This window comes from Paralichthys olivaceus, chromosome 1 (assembly GCF_024713975.1).
Source record: "Paralichthys olivaceus isolate ysfri-2021 chromosome 1, ASM2471397v2, whole genome shotgun sequence".
Classification (NCBI taxonomy): Eukaryota; Metazoa; Chordata; class Actinopteri; order Pleuronectiformes; family Paralichthyidae; genus Paralichthys; species Paralichthys olivaceus.
The window spans coordinates 15,365,631-15,380,736 of record NC_091093.1 but is presented as its reverse complement, the minus strand read 5'-3'; the positions used below and the strand labels follow the sequence as shown (position 1 = coordinate 15,380,736).

The 15,106-nt window shown below is 42.6% G+C and overlaps 2 protein-coding genes across 2 annotated transcripts in view; both read right to left on the bottom strand.

Moving 5' to 3' along the window:
• kiaa1549lb (KIAA1549-like b) overlaps positions 1-745 on the bottom strand; it is a 226,467-nt gene extending 225,722 nt beyond the window's left edge. Inside the window, exon 1 of the mRNA XM_020098728.2 lies at positions 460-745. Coding sequence (XP_019954287.2) covers positions 460-661 — 202 coding nt within the window. The 5' untranslated portion in view covers positions 662-745. The remainder of the gene's footprint in view (positions 1-459) is intronic.
• A 1,149-nt stretch (positions 746-1,894) lies between these two features.
• The window catches only part of hipk3b (homeodomain interacting protein kinase 3b), a 37,583-nt gene continuing 24,371 nt past the window's right edge, over positions 1,895-15,106 (bottom strand). The window contains exons 4-16 of the mRNA XM_020098817.2: positions 14,841-14,960; positions 14,442-14,528; positions 13,793-13,977; positions 13,539-13,698; positions 11,949-12,072; positions 11,726-11,847; positions 11,099-11,220; positions 10,276-10,443; positions 9,859-10,188; positions 9,617-9,763; positions 9,261-9,517; positions 7,607-7,746; positions 1,895-6,696 (exon numbers count right to left, since the gene is read on the bottom strand). Of these exons, the coding sequence (XP_019954376.2) occupies positions 6,226-6,696; positions 7,607-7,746; positions 9,261-9,517; positions 9,617-9,763; positions 9,859-10,188; positions 10,276-10,443; positions 11,099-11,220; positions 11,726-11,847; positions 11,949-12,072; positions 13,539-13,698; positions 13,793-13,977; positions 14,442-14,528; positions 14,841-14,960 (2,433 nt within the window). The 3' untranslated portion in view covers positions 1,895-6,225. The remainder of the gene's footprint in view (positions 6,697-7,606; positions 7,747-9,260; positions 9,518-9,616; positions 9,764-9,858; positions 10,189-10,275; positions 10,444-11,098; positions 11,221-11,725; positions 11,848-11,948; positions 12,073-13,538; positions 13,699-13,792; positions 13,978-14,441; positions 14,529-14,840; positions 14,961-15,106) is intronic.

Here is a 15,106-nt window from a genome sequence, read left to right as displayed (position 1 = left end):
AGTAGAGAGAGAGGAGGAGAGTTACATCACACACAAGCAAAATAAAAAATCCTCAGCAGCAGCATTAGCAGCTCTCCCACAACACTACAAATCATGTCAGTGCAGGTCAGTGAGGGAATTCATCCTCCTGCTGGACACAAACTGCCTGGCTGCGCAAATTCCTCTGCACAAACGAGCAGCAGCCTCCTGCATGTGCACGGAGCTCATCTGTGATTCCTCCCGATGGAGCACACATAGTTTCCCCTCCTAATAAAACCACTGGGTCGGATGTGCTCTGTCCCTGCTGCCTGTGAATCATGCAGCCAGCAGCAACACAAAACATCTTCCCTTTGTGCACCCGATCTGCTCTAACTCTTCACAGTGAAAGCCACTCACGCACGGTGCATGTGACAGAGGTTAATGCAACACACCAGCACGCGCTTTCAGGAGCAGACAGCTAGCTCGTGCGTGCGTGCTTACCCTCTGCGGCCAAAGCGCACCGGACGAGCAGTGACAGCATCCCCGCGGTCAGGAGGCAGTTTGCGGCCACGCTTCTTCCGCCGGTTCCCCGCCAGCACCACCTGCGCCTCCCGTCTCCTCCTCCGCCGCTGCCCGTGCTCCGAGGCGGGCACACACCGGGCTCCGCCGCCGCCGCGCGTCCACTCCTCAAAGCCGGAGCCATATCCGGGGCACAAGTTGCAGAAGAAGTTTGGGTCGTAAATAATACATCGGATCGATCCTGGCGGGTGCGTGTGAGCGGGGGGCACAGGCGGCGGGTCCCGCGGTCTCGTCGCGTGTCCAGGGCTGTGAGTGGGTGAGGGGGGGGTGGGAGGTGGGGAGAGGAATTAAGAAATGCGCCCTATCGCTCCGCTGCGCTCGGTCCATCCATCATCAGCATCACCAGCAGCAGCAGCAGCTCCGTGTGGCGCAGGGCGGCGCACACTCCCCCCGCCACAGCTCTGACATCCAGCCGCTCCAGCTCAGGAAGACGCGTTCAGGTGCACTAGACGTTCACGGACACATTCACAAGTCTGTCAGTGCTGCTGTCAGTGGTTGTTTTTGCAGACCGTGGTCCTCCTCCTCCTGGTCAGAGTCAGTAAATCCGCCTCTGCTGATAAAACTGTGGCCACCAAAGTCACAGCTGAGCCTGCACAGCGACCTCTGCTGGCCACACTGACGCACGACTCGGGTACAGGTCTACTAACTGGCCTGTTGGTCATTCTTATATATATATATATATAGATATAGATATATGTATAGAGAGAGAGAAGATGACGGTGGAGCTCTTCACCTCCACTAACAGACACGTTCTATCCATCCTTAGATCTTACACCGATCACCACTGCAATGTCTAACTGTGGCTGCTATACCTCTTCCATCCACAAGATGGCAGCGCAGACCCAGAAAACCACTGAAGATGGCAACATTAGACGTAAACACTAAGGGAGTAAGTTTTTTTTAAAGTCAGGAACTTTACTTTTAAATCATAAAGGTTTAAACGTATTTTTTTTAATAAGTAATAATAATTGTATATATTTTAGAATGCACCCAAGGGGAGAAAGACAATCTCAGCACAAGGTTCATTTGGTAGCTGTTCTGTAACTTTCAACGATCACATCACTAGATGGGGTTTAACTAGTTGTCATGGCATTGCAGATGTTCACTTCAGATCTCAGCTGGTAAAAAATCCAGAATTGGAATGATTAATAAAATAAAATAAATTTAAGTTGAATATAGCGTGTCCCATATTGGACCATTACTAGTTTAACAAGTGATGTGTTTGTTAGTTGTGACAAAATAAAATATAATCAACATTAAGATCCTTATTACTTGCAGAACTTCTCGTGTTTTTAACAGCAAGAAAATAAAGGCACCTGCATGAATGTGAACGATACAAGAGACAAGAGTCAGAAAGTTCTGCATCAATAGATTTTTTTTAATTCAAAGTGAATCTTAACAATAATACACCATAAAGTCTTATTTTGACACTCACCAAAAGAGTCACCTGGAAAACCCGCTTAATGTGACAAAGTAGAGAAGGCTTGGTCACACCTAAATCACTGAGAACTAGAGAGGAAACACTATCGCAAACTGTAAAGAGACATCACATCCATAGAGTTAGTTTTCCCAGTCCTCATACTGTAAATATTGCACAGTGCAATTGCTACATGGCAAACTAGTGTAGCACAAAATAAAAAAGCAAATGAAACAAACAAAAAAAACAAAAAAAAGCCACAAAAAATCTACAGGTATTAAACAGTAACAGTTCAGATTTCATAATCAAATAGATGAGCAATCTAAACAGACGATTCCATAACTTGCAGTGTGAATTAACTCTGAAATTGACAGACGACCAGAAAACTGAAAATAAAACCAACCTGATCCAATCAAATCAAAAGAGTAACACAGTAGCATGTTCAGAATAATACAGACCCTGAATTAACGTCTCGAAAAGGATAATACCGCAGCAGAGGATTTTTTACTGATAACTCTTAACTTTGAAAGTAATAATGTTACAAATGACTGTTTTATCTGTTAAATGTGACAGAAATCCTCAAAATGAAGAAAAAAAATCCAAACAAAGGTGTAAATCGTGTGAGAAATAAAACGGTTTTACAGATTTCTCTTCTCTTGCATCCATTACTTTTTCCTAAACAAGTATCGGAGAGTTTATGCAGGCGCATTGCTGGTGAATACCTTTGGAGGAATCAAAACACAGATTACATTTCACATGCTTATTATTGGGGAACTATTTCAAGCACTATTCTGCCAAGTTCATGCCTTGTCGTCATAAGCGATTCTTTCCCAACGTGATACTGGAGTATGATGGAGTTAAGCCGACAGGTAAGAAATAAAAACCATCAAATAAAACACACAACCACATTAATGTCAGTGTTTAAAGTGTGTATTGCACTCATGACTGACTGTGCAGAAAACCGCAATCATCTCCTTGACAGCAGTTTCCTTCCAGGACACACAAACATCCAGGATACAAAGCACGGGTCCTGTTTTACAAAGCCAGCGTTGCCGGCTGTGCCTCGGTTACTTCCTGCTCGGCCTCGACTTGCTCGATGGAAACGCCGCTCTGAGCACACAGCTTCTTCTAGGCAGACAAAGTGAAGCAACTCAGGTGTACATGCACGGTAATGTAAAGCATGGAGATTATCTAAGAACACTTGGTGGTGCAATGACCGCACAATGTAAAAGTATTGCATCTGCTGTTCAGCCAGAGTGACTATCCAAAGATCTTTGAGTGTCATATCATTCAAAGAGGTTGAGAGTGTGTGTGTGTGTGTGTGTGTGTGTGTGTGTGTGTGTGTGTGTGTGTGTTTGTGTGGGCGGGTGTGTTTAATTCCTGGTTGAGTGGCCGCTAAAAAGGGCTGTCTACATGATAACGTACTGTAATTGGACTCTTATGCTTTCCGCCTCCAATTAAGCGGTGAGGAATCACCATCTCCAATTCTCACTTTCTGAATCTCAAGGCACATACACAGTGCTGCTCACACTGTCTCAATTTCAGTAAGGAACACGGAGCGATGGCCACAGTTTGCATCGACGAAACACCGTTTTTGATATGAGACACTCATAAAGGGGAGAGCGATCCGAACACAAGGCAGTTTAGAAGAACAAATTGTAAAAGGAGATTTTCTAGCCAGATATAATAACATTGAACAGATAAAAAAAAAAAAAGGTAACAATAAGTATTTGTTGAAATCAATTTAACGGTAAAGCGAGTTGTGAAACGTTATTTTTGGATCAGAATCATTGGGCTAAATACTTTTTTGGACATTAAATCTAATAAGCCAAACCCTTACAAGCCTTACTACCTGTATGATTGCTTAATGGCAGAGTGTGTTTGTTGTGTGATCGGTGGAAACTTTACAGAAGCTTTTTCAATCAACACAATGTTTTTTGTTTTTTTTTCTGACATCTCACAGTGCTCCTGTAACACACTTAAAGAGTACTGGTAGTATATCGTATACGTACAATGAAAAAGTTAAATCAATCCTGCAAGCTACAGCTTCAGATGTGTACAAAACATCAATATGAAAACATACAAAAAAAATTAAGTTACATCGATACATCATTTATATGCAGTGATGAGCCCAAAAGGTTAATAAGGATAAAATACTGATGCAAAAAACACACACCCCGAGAAACAACGAATGCAACTAATGTTCATCATCAGCAATACAGTAGTTACAATGACACTCCAAATATGAACGCAAAACACAAAAAATCAAAACCACTTCTATTTCAGATAATTAGGGACCTATACAAAATAGCAACGCTAGGTTTAAACTCAGAGAAATCACCTAATTTCACAGCTATTGAAGTGGCAATCATCATATAGCAGCTTATCTATGATACATTCAAGAAAGAAATGATACGACTTATTAATTGCCCAATAAGCTAGACAAAACCTCGGCCATTTTAAATACAAATACATCTTTTTTTTGTTTGTTTGTTTTAATTTAACCCCATTCTACGACTACAGTATAACTGAGGTCTATGCAAACAGAATAGCTACCTTGCTCAGGAAATGAATTACAGTCTTTGGTGCTGCACAAGCAACTTCATTTGAAAATTATAGACAAAAACAAATTACACACGTAACTAGTAAAATGAACAGAAAAATAACGCACACATAGCATATCTACATATATATAGACAGGTGCTACCGTCATATATATATATATGTATATATCCTCCCTGACGGAATGTAGAAAAATAAGCAGTTGACACCGATAAGCCTCAAGCCTTTAACAAATGGTATAATGTAAAGGGAAAAAGTTAACTTTGTCACACATGCATAAATGAGAGAATTGCACACAAATAACTCACACCTTATCAAGCATCTGTACTAAATAGTCTAGCTCTATAATATATGTCCATATATGTGTGTATATCAAATACTGCATGGTTTGCTCAGGCTTAGAAAATTCCACACCATTTCTTTGCATTTTTTTCCCCTTACCTAATCAAAGCCATGCCCACCACACTTCTAAACATCTACGAAACAAAGTGAAAACACTCAAAAATGAAAAGTACGAAGACGAAAAAGAAAAGAAAAATAATTAATGACTATTTAGATTGTATTGCAGTTTCATCAAACAGTACAAATACTGTTAGTAATAAGAGTTTCACTAAATAGAAAGTGATTATCAAATATTAAGCAATACTCAGTACTTGCACTTTGTACACTAGTTCATTCGGGAAAGGGGAGAACGGAAAAGAACGTTTTAATGAAACAGCAAGCATTCGCAACAGCAAAGCATGCCGTTCTTCTCAAGAGAACAAAAAGGTTACTCACTACACACTGAAATATTACACCGACTCCAAAAAAGAAGCACCGCTATCCGCGATACATCACATCCATGCAGGCTATGCATGGACATATACACATGTGCATATATATACTCACACATAGAATGCATCGACTGATTGGAATTTCAAGTGCTGCAGTCCAGTACATTAATTATCATGTATATAGTCATATATAAGTAGTAACATTAACAACCTCAAATATGTAAGGCACTATGGCTGGGGACAGTTATACAATGCAGCGAGTCTTGTGACACAAACAATAAGAGCAACGTCTATGCATCTTTCCGTTTACATTTTTGCTCATGCAAGACCACATGCAGCGTGAGGAACGACCCTATTTAAATTGGTTAACTGACTTGACATTGCTAACACCAAGACACCGAAAAGGTACAAATACTTCAAACGCTGTACGACATACACGGTGGACAACATGTGCATCTGTCAATCTAGAGCTAGAGACTGGGATGGCTTTACAAATATGGATGTGTCTTGCACATGTAAGAAGGCAATATAGAAAAATAGCTGGGATCAGGGGTGCAAAGTCTAACTATTCAACATCACCCCAATTATTAACCTGTTTTGAGGAGTATTTGTAGAAGATCCAATGCAAAGATATATCAAATGTGCAAAACACATTAAGTGTGAGTTTAACTATCAATCCATTCTTTCATTCAGTCATTCATACATTATTTCCTTCTAATTTCTTGCCCAAATCATCTCCACCATTGGAACTTTATATTTTAAAGCTTGAAGTTCAATTAGACCCAAGTCTACATGATTCAAAAAATAGCTTGCTTTCTCTGTGGTTGTGCCATGGTTTCTGAAAAAAACAAAACCATGCTGTTTGTGGTTTAAAGATAGGATTCACCCTGCTAACTTAGCCCTCAGGTGGTATAAAGGGTACCTGGGCAAACATGCTCAGATGTAAGGGTACTGGTTTATTTTGGTGGGGCTGAGAGGGAAACTGGTGTAGGCGGGCGAGGCGATGTAGGAGTGCGGGGGAAAGAGGGGCTTGAATTGGCCCTGGGGGTGCAAGGTAGGGGAGGGTAGCAGCCGGGGGTTGATGCCCACTGTGACCTGATGCACGATGCCTGCCGGGTGGGAGATACTGTAGGTGGGCTGCAGGACGGGGCGAGAGGCTCCCGGGGAAGCCAGGAGGTGGGCCACAGGCGCAGCTGTGACCAGAGTACCAGACGGGGGATAGGACAGTAAGGTGGGCTGGGAGTGCGGGTGGCCCCCGAGGTGGGGGTGGGGGCCCGTAGTGTGGTTGGGACTGTTGTGGGACAGGGTGAATGTGTGCCCATGCATGGTAGGGGGGATATAGGCCTGTGGTCTGCGGTGGGCAAAGTTGCCGTTCCATTCCTGATGGCAGGAACTGAAATGCTGCACCTGAAGGCGTAAAGAAGAAAATCTGATTGAGCCTTTTCATCAACACCTGAGTTGGTGTTAGAGAGCCACTAGATGCTGCTGTTTTCCACGTCACTGTTGTGTCTCTAATCAACCACAAACAATCATCACATAAACATTTTCTCAATATCTTAATTTGTGTGAATAACATTACAACTTTCTGTTTATTGCCTCCACCACAGACGTAGTGTTTTCACCCCTTTCCATTTGTTCATTGGTTGTTTTGTTTGCAAGCAAGATAATGCAAAAACTACTGGACGGATTATTACAAAACTTTTAAATTATTAAATTTGGTGTGGATGTGGATCAGGCAATAGATCTGGGGATCACTTTCTTTAACATCACAAGACATTTTAATGATTTCTCAGGGAATAATTCATGGATTTAGAAGTTGGACAATTGTGGTACAAAAAGGGACAAATACAAGATATGATATTTTTTTAATCTTTATCTACATTCCTTTATATTTAAGTCCCAGTGAGAGACTTAATATGGCCATTTTTTATAAAATACTGCTTCCCACAAGCAGACACGGTCAATTGTGTTCAGTGAGACACTCCATTCAAACCAGCATTACCTCTGAAAAGTGACTAAACTTAGGTGTGTGTTATTGTGGGACTGTTTTAATCCCTGTGATCTGTTTTCTTGAGAATATATAATAAATATTGTTTTGCCATCTTCGATCATCTCAAATTCTCTCTGGTCATACAAAAGCTTTTACTGCTCTGTATATTCTGCTTGATCATTGGGGCCAGATGTCCCCCAGTGTCTCACTGCTTCCAATAACTATTAGCAAGTGGAGGACAAAAAGTTGTGTGTGTTCACATGCTTTTGTGTGTATGTTTGCCCCTGAATACTACATACATGTATGTATGTGATTGAGTGTACTTACCTGCCCAAAACCTAAAGGCTGCTGTTGTTGGGGCTGGAATGCAGGGTTCATCTTCTGCGGCCTGTTGAGGAGGGGGGTGGAGTGGTGATGCTGTCGCCCGGGAATGCTTCGCCCTCTGTACTGGCACGAAGAGTCTAAGACTGAGGTAGGAGGTCAAGTGAAGAGGAGAGTGAGGGAGTGAGGGAGGTGACGTGCAAACAATTCAGCATTATAAATAACAGACACAAAAAAGAAGCAACCAGAGATGGGATCCAGCTACACCTGCTGAAAAAGGCAACATTTGTGGCAGGAGGATTTGTGGGCCTGTCAGTGATTTCAGCTGCGTTTGATCAAACCTTTAAACATAGTGGCAACTGTCCTCCGAATATGATCTAGATGATTATAAATAGAAATGTTTGGAGGATATGGGGGGAGGGGGGAGGTTTATAGAGGGGTCAGACCATCACCTATAAATACAGCTGGTAGCACCAGAATAGTAAGCTGTGTCCTTTTATGTGAGGCTTTACATGCAATAGTGTGGGGGTTGGGGAGGGAGATGCCTTTGACATGAAAGGAAATATGACTCTATTATTTTCTCTCAGGATTTACACTTGAACCCACCATTTTAAAAAGGGCAGTCTTAAATGACAGTGTTGCTGAAAAAGACAGCAATGTTCCACTGACCACAGTTGTTACAGTGTAAGCCCTCATACTGCATGCGTGACTCCATTTTAACACCTGAAAGAAATATTCATCAAAACTTTTTCTGGAATATTTTGTTCAGAGCGTTAAAAATCTTAGGTATGCGTTATGTGGCTTAAAAAGTGCACATCCACACAGACAGAGGCTGGAGCCAGAGTGAGGAGTGTTGACAGCAAACAAATATCCACTCTGGAGATCGGAGCAGATATGTCATATCACCTGTGAGAACCTCTGTGGCCTACTAAGACAGTGTAATCCCAGGCCATGTGACCTGTGGAGCAGACAGCAGCAGTGGTGACTGGATCTTTGAGCGAGCGTGACCTACTCATGCACTTCTGAGTAAATAACACCAGTTACATTTTAACTAGTCAGAGCTGATACCTGATGGTGTTCCCGGTCTCTCTCGCCTCTCTCTCTCCCCCTCCACCTCCCCACTATCACTCTCTCTTCTCTTCCCTCTTTTCCACCCATCTCTCCTCTCCTTCTTTGCTCACCCCAACCAGTCGAGGCAGATGACTGCCCACATTGAGCCTGGTTCTGCCAGAGGTTTCTCCCTGTTAATGAGGGAGTTTTTCCTCCACTGTCGTTAAAGTGCTGCTCATTGTGGGAACCGTTGTGTTTCTTTATATTATATTAACTTAAAAGATTTTAAGGTTTGACCTTCTATGTGAAGTGCCTTGAGATAATGTATATTATGATTTGGTGCTATACAAATAAAATAAAATTGAATCGGTGTGGACTTGAGACATAGCGGCGAGGAAAAGCTTTCCTGACATCTGCTTTATTCTTAAAACCATGAAGGTTTGAAAGAATGTAGGTCTAATAATCTGTTTCCAACCGATCTTACGGATATAACAAAGCATAAATGTCAGTCTGTAAGCTTGACACCTTTTATACATTATAATGTCAATTCTTTGAGAAGGAACTGATCAATTGCATTTGTGTTGCCTGTGCATAGTGTGTCCAGTTTTACCTGTGTTGCCAGGTGTTTCCCCAACACCAGCATTGTTGTTGTTTTGCACCCTCATCGGAGGCACCACAACAGTACGAACTGTTGGCTTTCCAGGCTCTGTCTCCGGGGCAACGCACGCAACACGGGGCTCGCAGTTCTGGTTGCTGTCGGCCATGTAGCGTTGCTCTGTGAAGGGACTGTTGCTATGGCCGGAGGCATCTGAGGCAGGCGAGCTGTCCACTGTGTCACAGTCGCTCTCCTGCTCGTCGTCTGACATACTGCAAGAGGTAGCCCAGTGAGGAGGTAAGTTACAGACACGCATCTTTGTATGTGGTCGAGCAACTAAGTTTTTTCTAACTTAGCTACATTAACAATACCTGTTGGGGTGTTTGCAAGGTGAGTTGCTGGACTGGGCTGAGGCTGAAGAGCTGGTGCTGAGCGTGCTGTCTGGACTGCTGAGGGAACAGACTCTTTCCATACTGACAGTGCTCTGACACGCCTCACATTCTGCACTACCCTTACATCTGCGTGCAGGAGGAGAGGAAACAGCAGCAGCCAATTAGACACTGGTATTGTATAACAAGTAAGAAAAATGATTTGTAGGAAGTTTAATACTTACTCGCCCATCGAGTGTCTTTGTGTGCTCTCCTCTTCGTCGCTGCTGATACTGATGACACTGACAGTCGGGCTGGCGAGCTCAGAGATCACCATGGCCTGTCGCTGCTCCTGTGAAACTGACAGCTCTACGCAGTCCGGCTCCACTTTACAGCAGTTCTCATCATCCTCGTCCACCTGCTGTGATCTTTGAACCTCTCTGATAACATGCCCTTCCTCAGGACATCTGGCTTTCTCCCCCTCTACCTCCACCACATTCTTTGCTGTATCAGCCATCTTTGGGGACTGGCATGCTATATTTTGGATGTTCGTGTTTTGGGAGAAGTTGCTGCCCCTACAGAGGAAAACGTATTACGTTCAGAGAGGGGAAACACATTTTCAGTGCGCAAGTGTGTGTGTCTTGACTGCCCATGTGTCATACCTGTTCACACAAGGCTTGGATCTCTTGTTGGCAGTTGGCTGCGGCCACACCACATGTGCAATGCCTATGTTGATTGGCTGGTGCGTGGACATGGTCATTTGGTTGGTTAAGAACGGCTGAGGGTGTGCAATCATGGAGCTGTAATGGTTACCATGGGGACGCACTTTCCTGCATTAAGAAAAGAGAACATTGCAAATTGAGCTAAAAGGCTTTAGCACCATTACTGACTCTGGCCCCAAAGGACATGTATGAGTCATCTGTCATTAACATTCAGAGGAGTCAGCAAGCTGTACTCTGTATCAGAGCAGTGCAGCCATTCCCCAGGGTGTGCAGAGCAAAGATAATAAGGCACTAATAAATAGAGATTTATAAACTATTATATATCAAACTTGTTAAGACACAATGTCATGACAAGATACAGACAATGGCAACAAAAAGATATAAGCTATGTCTCCATTCAGCAGCCGCATTCTGCGGAGGACCTGATCTGCGCAGCCGACGTACTGGTTTAAAAATAAATTCTTTTCATCACATTTTCTGATTGCTCCCCATTACCTATTAGAAAAACAGTCACTGAAGTGCAATGAACTATGGAAAATGTTGAGCCGGGAAAGATCCACCCAGTGGAGCATCCGCTGCTCAGGGGTGGAAGGACACATTTGCTGGTCACATTTGGAGGAGCCTTTGACTTGGGACAGTCTAGTCGCACCGCTGTGACACAATAGGTGGTAAAATTCAGCAGATTAAAGATGCGGCCCCTAAATTGAGACACAGCTATTGTGCTGTGCTGCAACTCCCTAACATACACTAATAAATTGCTTACCCCCAGTCACCCAATCGCTGGGAGCCCACAGTGTCAGATGGCAACGTGGTTGGTGGTGGGGGCACTGATGTCACCTGCTGCCAAGTGGGCACCAAGATCTGTTGTGCACGGTTGGACCAGGCCTGATGGGAGTGCAGACAAGAAAAGCAGTTAGATCTAGTAATTTTCCTCTGAGTGGTGCTTTCTTCTGCCTATATGTAAAAAAGGAAGTTTGGGTTTATTCCAGAGGCCGTCACACTGGTACACAGACACACAGTGAAGGGGTTGGTCAGTATATCTTGATGAATGCGCTTGCACTTCAACCCTATCAATCCTTCAGTAAGCACTTCCTGATGTAACATTTATTGTTTTTCTATGTATTGTCTAAACTTGTTTGTATTTTTAGATTTGTCTCATCTGTCATGTGTGTGGATGAATTGTCTGTGCACTTTGGTTTGCTCTACCGCCTGCCTTGAATTTCCACTTGAGTGACAAGTAATTATTTTGACTTGAATTAGCTCATACATCACACAAACCCACAAGTACATGCATCAGGGTGATGACAAAAATTTTTTAATGATAAATATATAATAAATGATTATTTTACACTCTCCAGTTCCATCATCTCTATCATAGCTAGACCCTCACCTGTGTGATGACTCCAGGTCTGATTTGTATGGGCTGGATGGGGGGTGCTTGAGTGACCAGAGGCACAGAAGTCTCCATTCGAACAGAATAGCCTGCTGTTTTAGCCGCGTTGGTGGGGATTCCTTCAGAGACAATGGACAGGAAAAATATCTGACTTCAGCTAATTCAGTCCTACCACCAAAATGAGTCATAAACAAGTGAAAATAAGATCAACACATCCTACCTTGAATGGATGGAGGACACAGGATGAGGGCCTGCTGAAATGAATCATTGCACCCAAACTGACCACTTCCTGTCTGCAGTGTTATCCCAGGGTGCATCACTGAGGGGGCTGATGGAGCTAACCCCTAAAACAGGAAAAAAAGAGATGAGTGGACTGTTCTGAGGTATTTAAACGATCAACAGTGACATTAAACAGCCAGTAGGTGGCGACATTTATATCAGGAGCAGTCTTGTTTTGCAGCCAGGCACAGAACAATAACCTGCCTTGTACTGAGAGATTAGTAGGTTAACTTTAGACGTTAACCCTGGCTTCTCATCGGGTAGACAGTGGTTCACTTGGCTCAGCGGTGGCGGATCAGCATTGTGGTCTATAACACTTGACTAATCATCTCCAGAAATAGTTCAATATACAGAATTAAACATTAAACCTATTCAATGCCCACTTCCGCACTTGTTAACCCCCTCAATGAGGATCTTGTCTACGCTGATGCACATTTTTAAATGAACAAATACTTTTAGAATGTTGGCTGGCAGCTCTTGGATTGATTCTTTTATTTATCTTCTTTACTTAAATATCTGGATAACTAAAAGGTTGTCAGACAACGTTCAACTTGCTCTTTGAGACAGTCCCGAGGGATAAACAAGGAACAGCCGAGCATGTGTCTCTGCTTCACCACTCACACTGCTCTCATGCCTGGCTATAATCACATTTATTGAATAACGAGAACTAGACGTATATTGTTCCGCTCTGGCTCCTGCATGCAGCCCTGCCCCCATACACATGATAGTAAACACAAAGCAGTCTTTCAAAGGATAATACTAAAAGAGCTACAACGCTTTGCTGTAATATCCTCATGAGCAAGAAGGATTTATTATTTACTATACTGCTCAGTGGTAAAACAAATCACAGCTGTTTAATTGTGCAAGGTGTGTGTTCTTTCATCAGGTTTCAATTCTGAATAGGAATGAAAGAGCCTTCAGACTTTAGCCTTCCATTTTTCTGATGAAACATGTGTTGTCACGTTTATAGTGTCTTACGAGTAATAAATCACACATGGTGATGATTTCACATCTCATCCTCAGCACAGTGGCTTTCAAAATAGACTTTATGGTGTTTTGCATTATAAAAGATCTCATCCCGAATAAGAGGGTCATCTCCCTTTTCTCCTCAGCAACAACACTGATATGAGCACTGTTGCCATGACCTCAGAAACATGACATGATTTTGTTGCCATGACAGCAGTGCAAAGACGCAATAAGACAGGCATGTCAGCATACACGAAAGCAATAAAGTCGAGGAAATAGTCGACATGAATAGTCTTCACAGGAGCAGATGAACTGAACAAACCACTGCTTGTCAATACCCCTCACATCACCATCAATGATTATTCTTTCCTAATGGAAAGAGTAATATATCTATTTATTTAAATGTGAATGGTATAATGAAATATACAATTATTTTAAAACTTATTCTTGTTAGTTGGTTGGTTCCGTTGATTTTCCTTTGATAATTGGTTTAATCCCTGATCTAAGGATTACTATGAGTGGAATAAAACACCCACTGGCCATTAACATGCCCTGTACGTCTTACTTGTGCATGGACACCGCTCATCTTGCTGAAGGGATGGTTTACTGAGGCGGCAGCAGTTGTGGTCACAGGTCTGACAAACGGACCTTTATTTCTGTTGGCCGCCTCGTACGCACTGGGACGAGTCCAGCAAACATCCATAATGTGGAAACACGACTTAACACTGTGGGCAGAAGAGACACATGGGAGAGTTCAAGCTGTATGTAGGGAGGTCAAAATGACAACATGTCTGAGAATTTGAGGCACAGCGGACTCACTGGTTGCTGTGGGGGAAATCAAGCAGGTGTTGCATTGTCACAAAGGGGTGGTTGAGAGCTTCGGCAGGGGCAATCCTCTCCTCCGCATCAATCAAGAGCATCTTCTTCAGCAGTCCCACAAACTCCAGACGGTCTGCCTTCTCTGCTAACAAGTCACTACCTTCCAGATTCATCACCAAGTTCACCTGGAATGCAAACACTTCTCTGTTAAAACCTCTTGTCACAGTGCTCAAAAAGAGGATATATATATATATATATATATGAACACAATACAGATAGTCTGTGTATGATTAAGGATTATTATGATACTTATTTCCTAAGAACGATAAACCTCTATTCACCATGAGTAATGAATTCACAAGAATCTCCTACAACTCCAAAAAGTACAGACCTGATAAAGCATTGATGTTTGCCTGGGGAATTTCCACTGTGGTCTCTTTTACAAAGTGAAACTTGAACCTTCATGTTTTTAATACAGGTTTAGTATTTAACTGACGGTAAGTTACGCTTACAGGCACTCTTTTCTTTCTCTGTAATTAGATGTGTGATCTTTTTTGTTCATACGGACCTAGTAACCCACATTCTCTCATCTCTCTTCATTTGAAATTGAACTATCCCTGAACTTGTGGTCTGAGCAGCAAAAACTTACGTGCGCTATGTCATCCAAATAGCTGAAGATGTACTTCCTTGCTTCCTTTGATTTCATTCCCGTCTCCTTCTCGTGCTCATCTGTTGACTAAAGAAAAAGAAACTTAAGTAAGGATTCCGTGCGCAGTAATATTATGATCAAAACAGTTTGTTATCAGCAATACGTTAATTCATGCTATGTCAGAAGCCTCTGGTTGTAAATGTGATTGCTAGGAAAATGTCATTGAAGAACCCTTATCTGATTCACAGTATGTAAAGCAAAGTGACTACACCCCTTGTTTCAGGAAAGGTATCATTGCTTCTTTATTAGGAACAAGTCTTTATTTGACTGATGGGAGTTATTCCTGACCTGTACCAGAGGTTGCTTGTTTTGAATTACTGGTGTGTGAATACAACCAACCTTTAGTCTCCATGCTGCATACGGTGAGTCAGACTCTCTGCGAAAGAACCGTGCTGTCTTTGTCCCCGTGTTCAATAAGTGTTCTCCTGGCAAACCTTGTGTCTGAGAAATGTAGCGAATCTGTTTGACATAAGGATAGAGGGAGGGATAAAAGAGAACATGAACAAAAGAAAAAATACATCTTGTAGCTGAAAAAAAGTGACCCCTACAGGTTTTTAAGTTCTCCTTCACAGCAGCACTTTATTTTGTGTACTGATGATGATTAA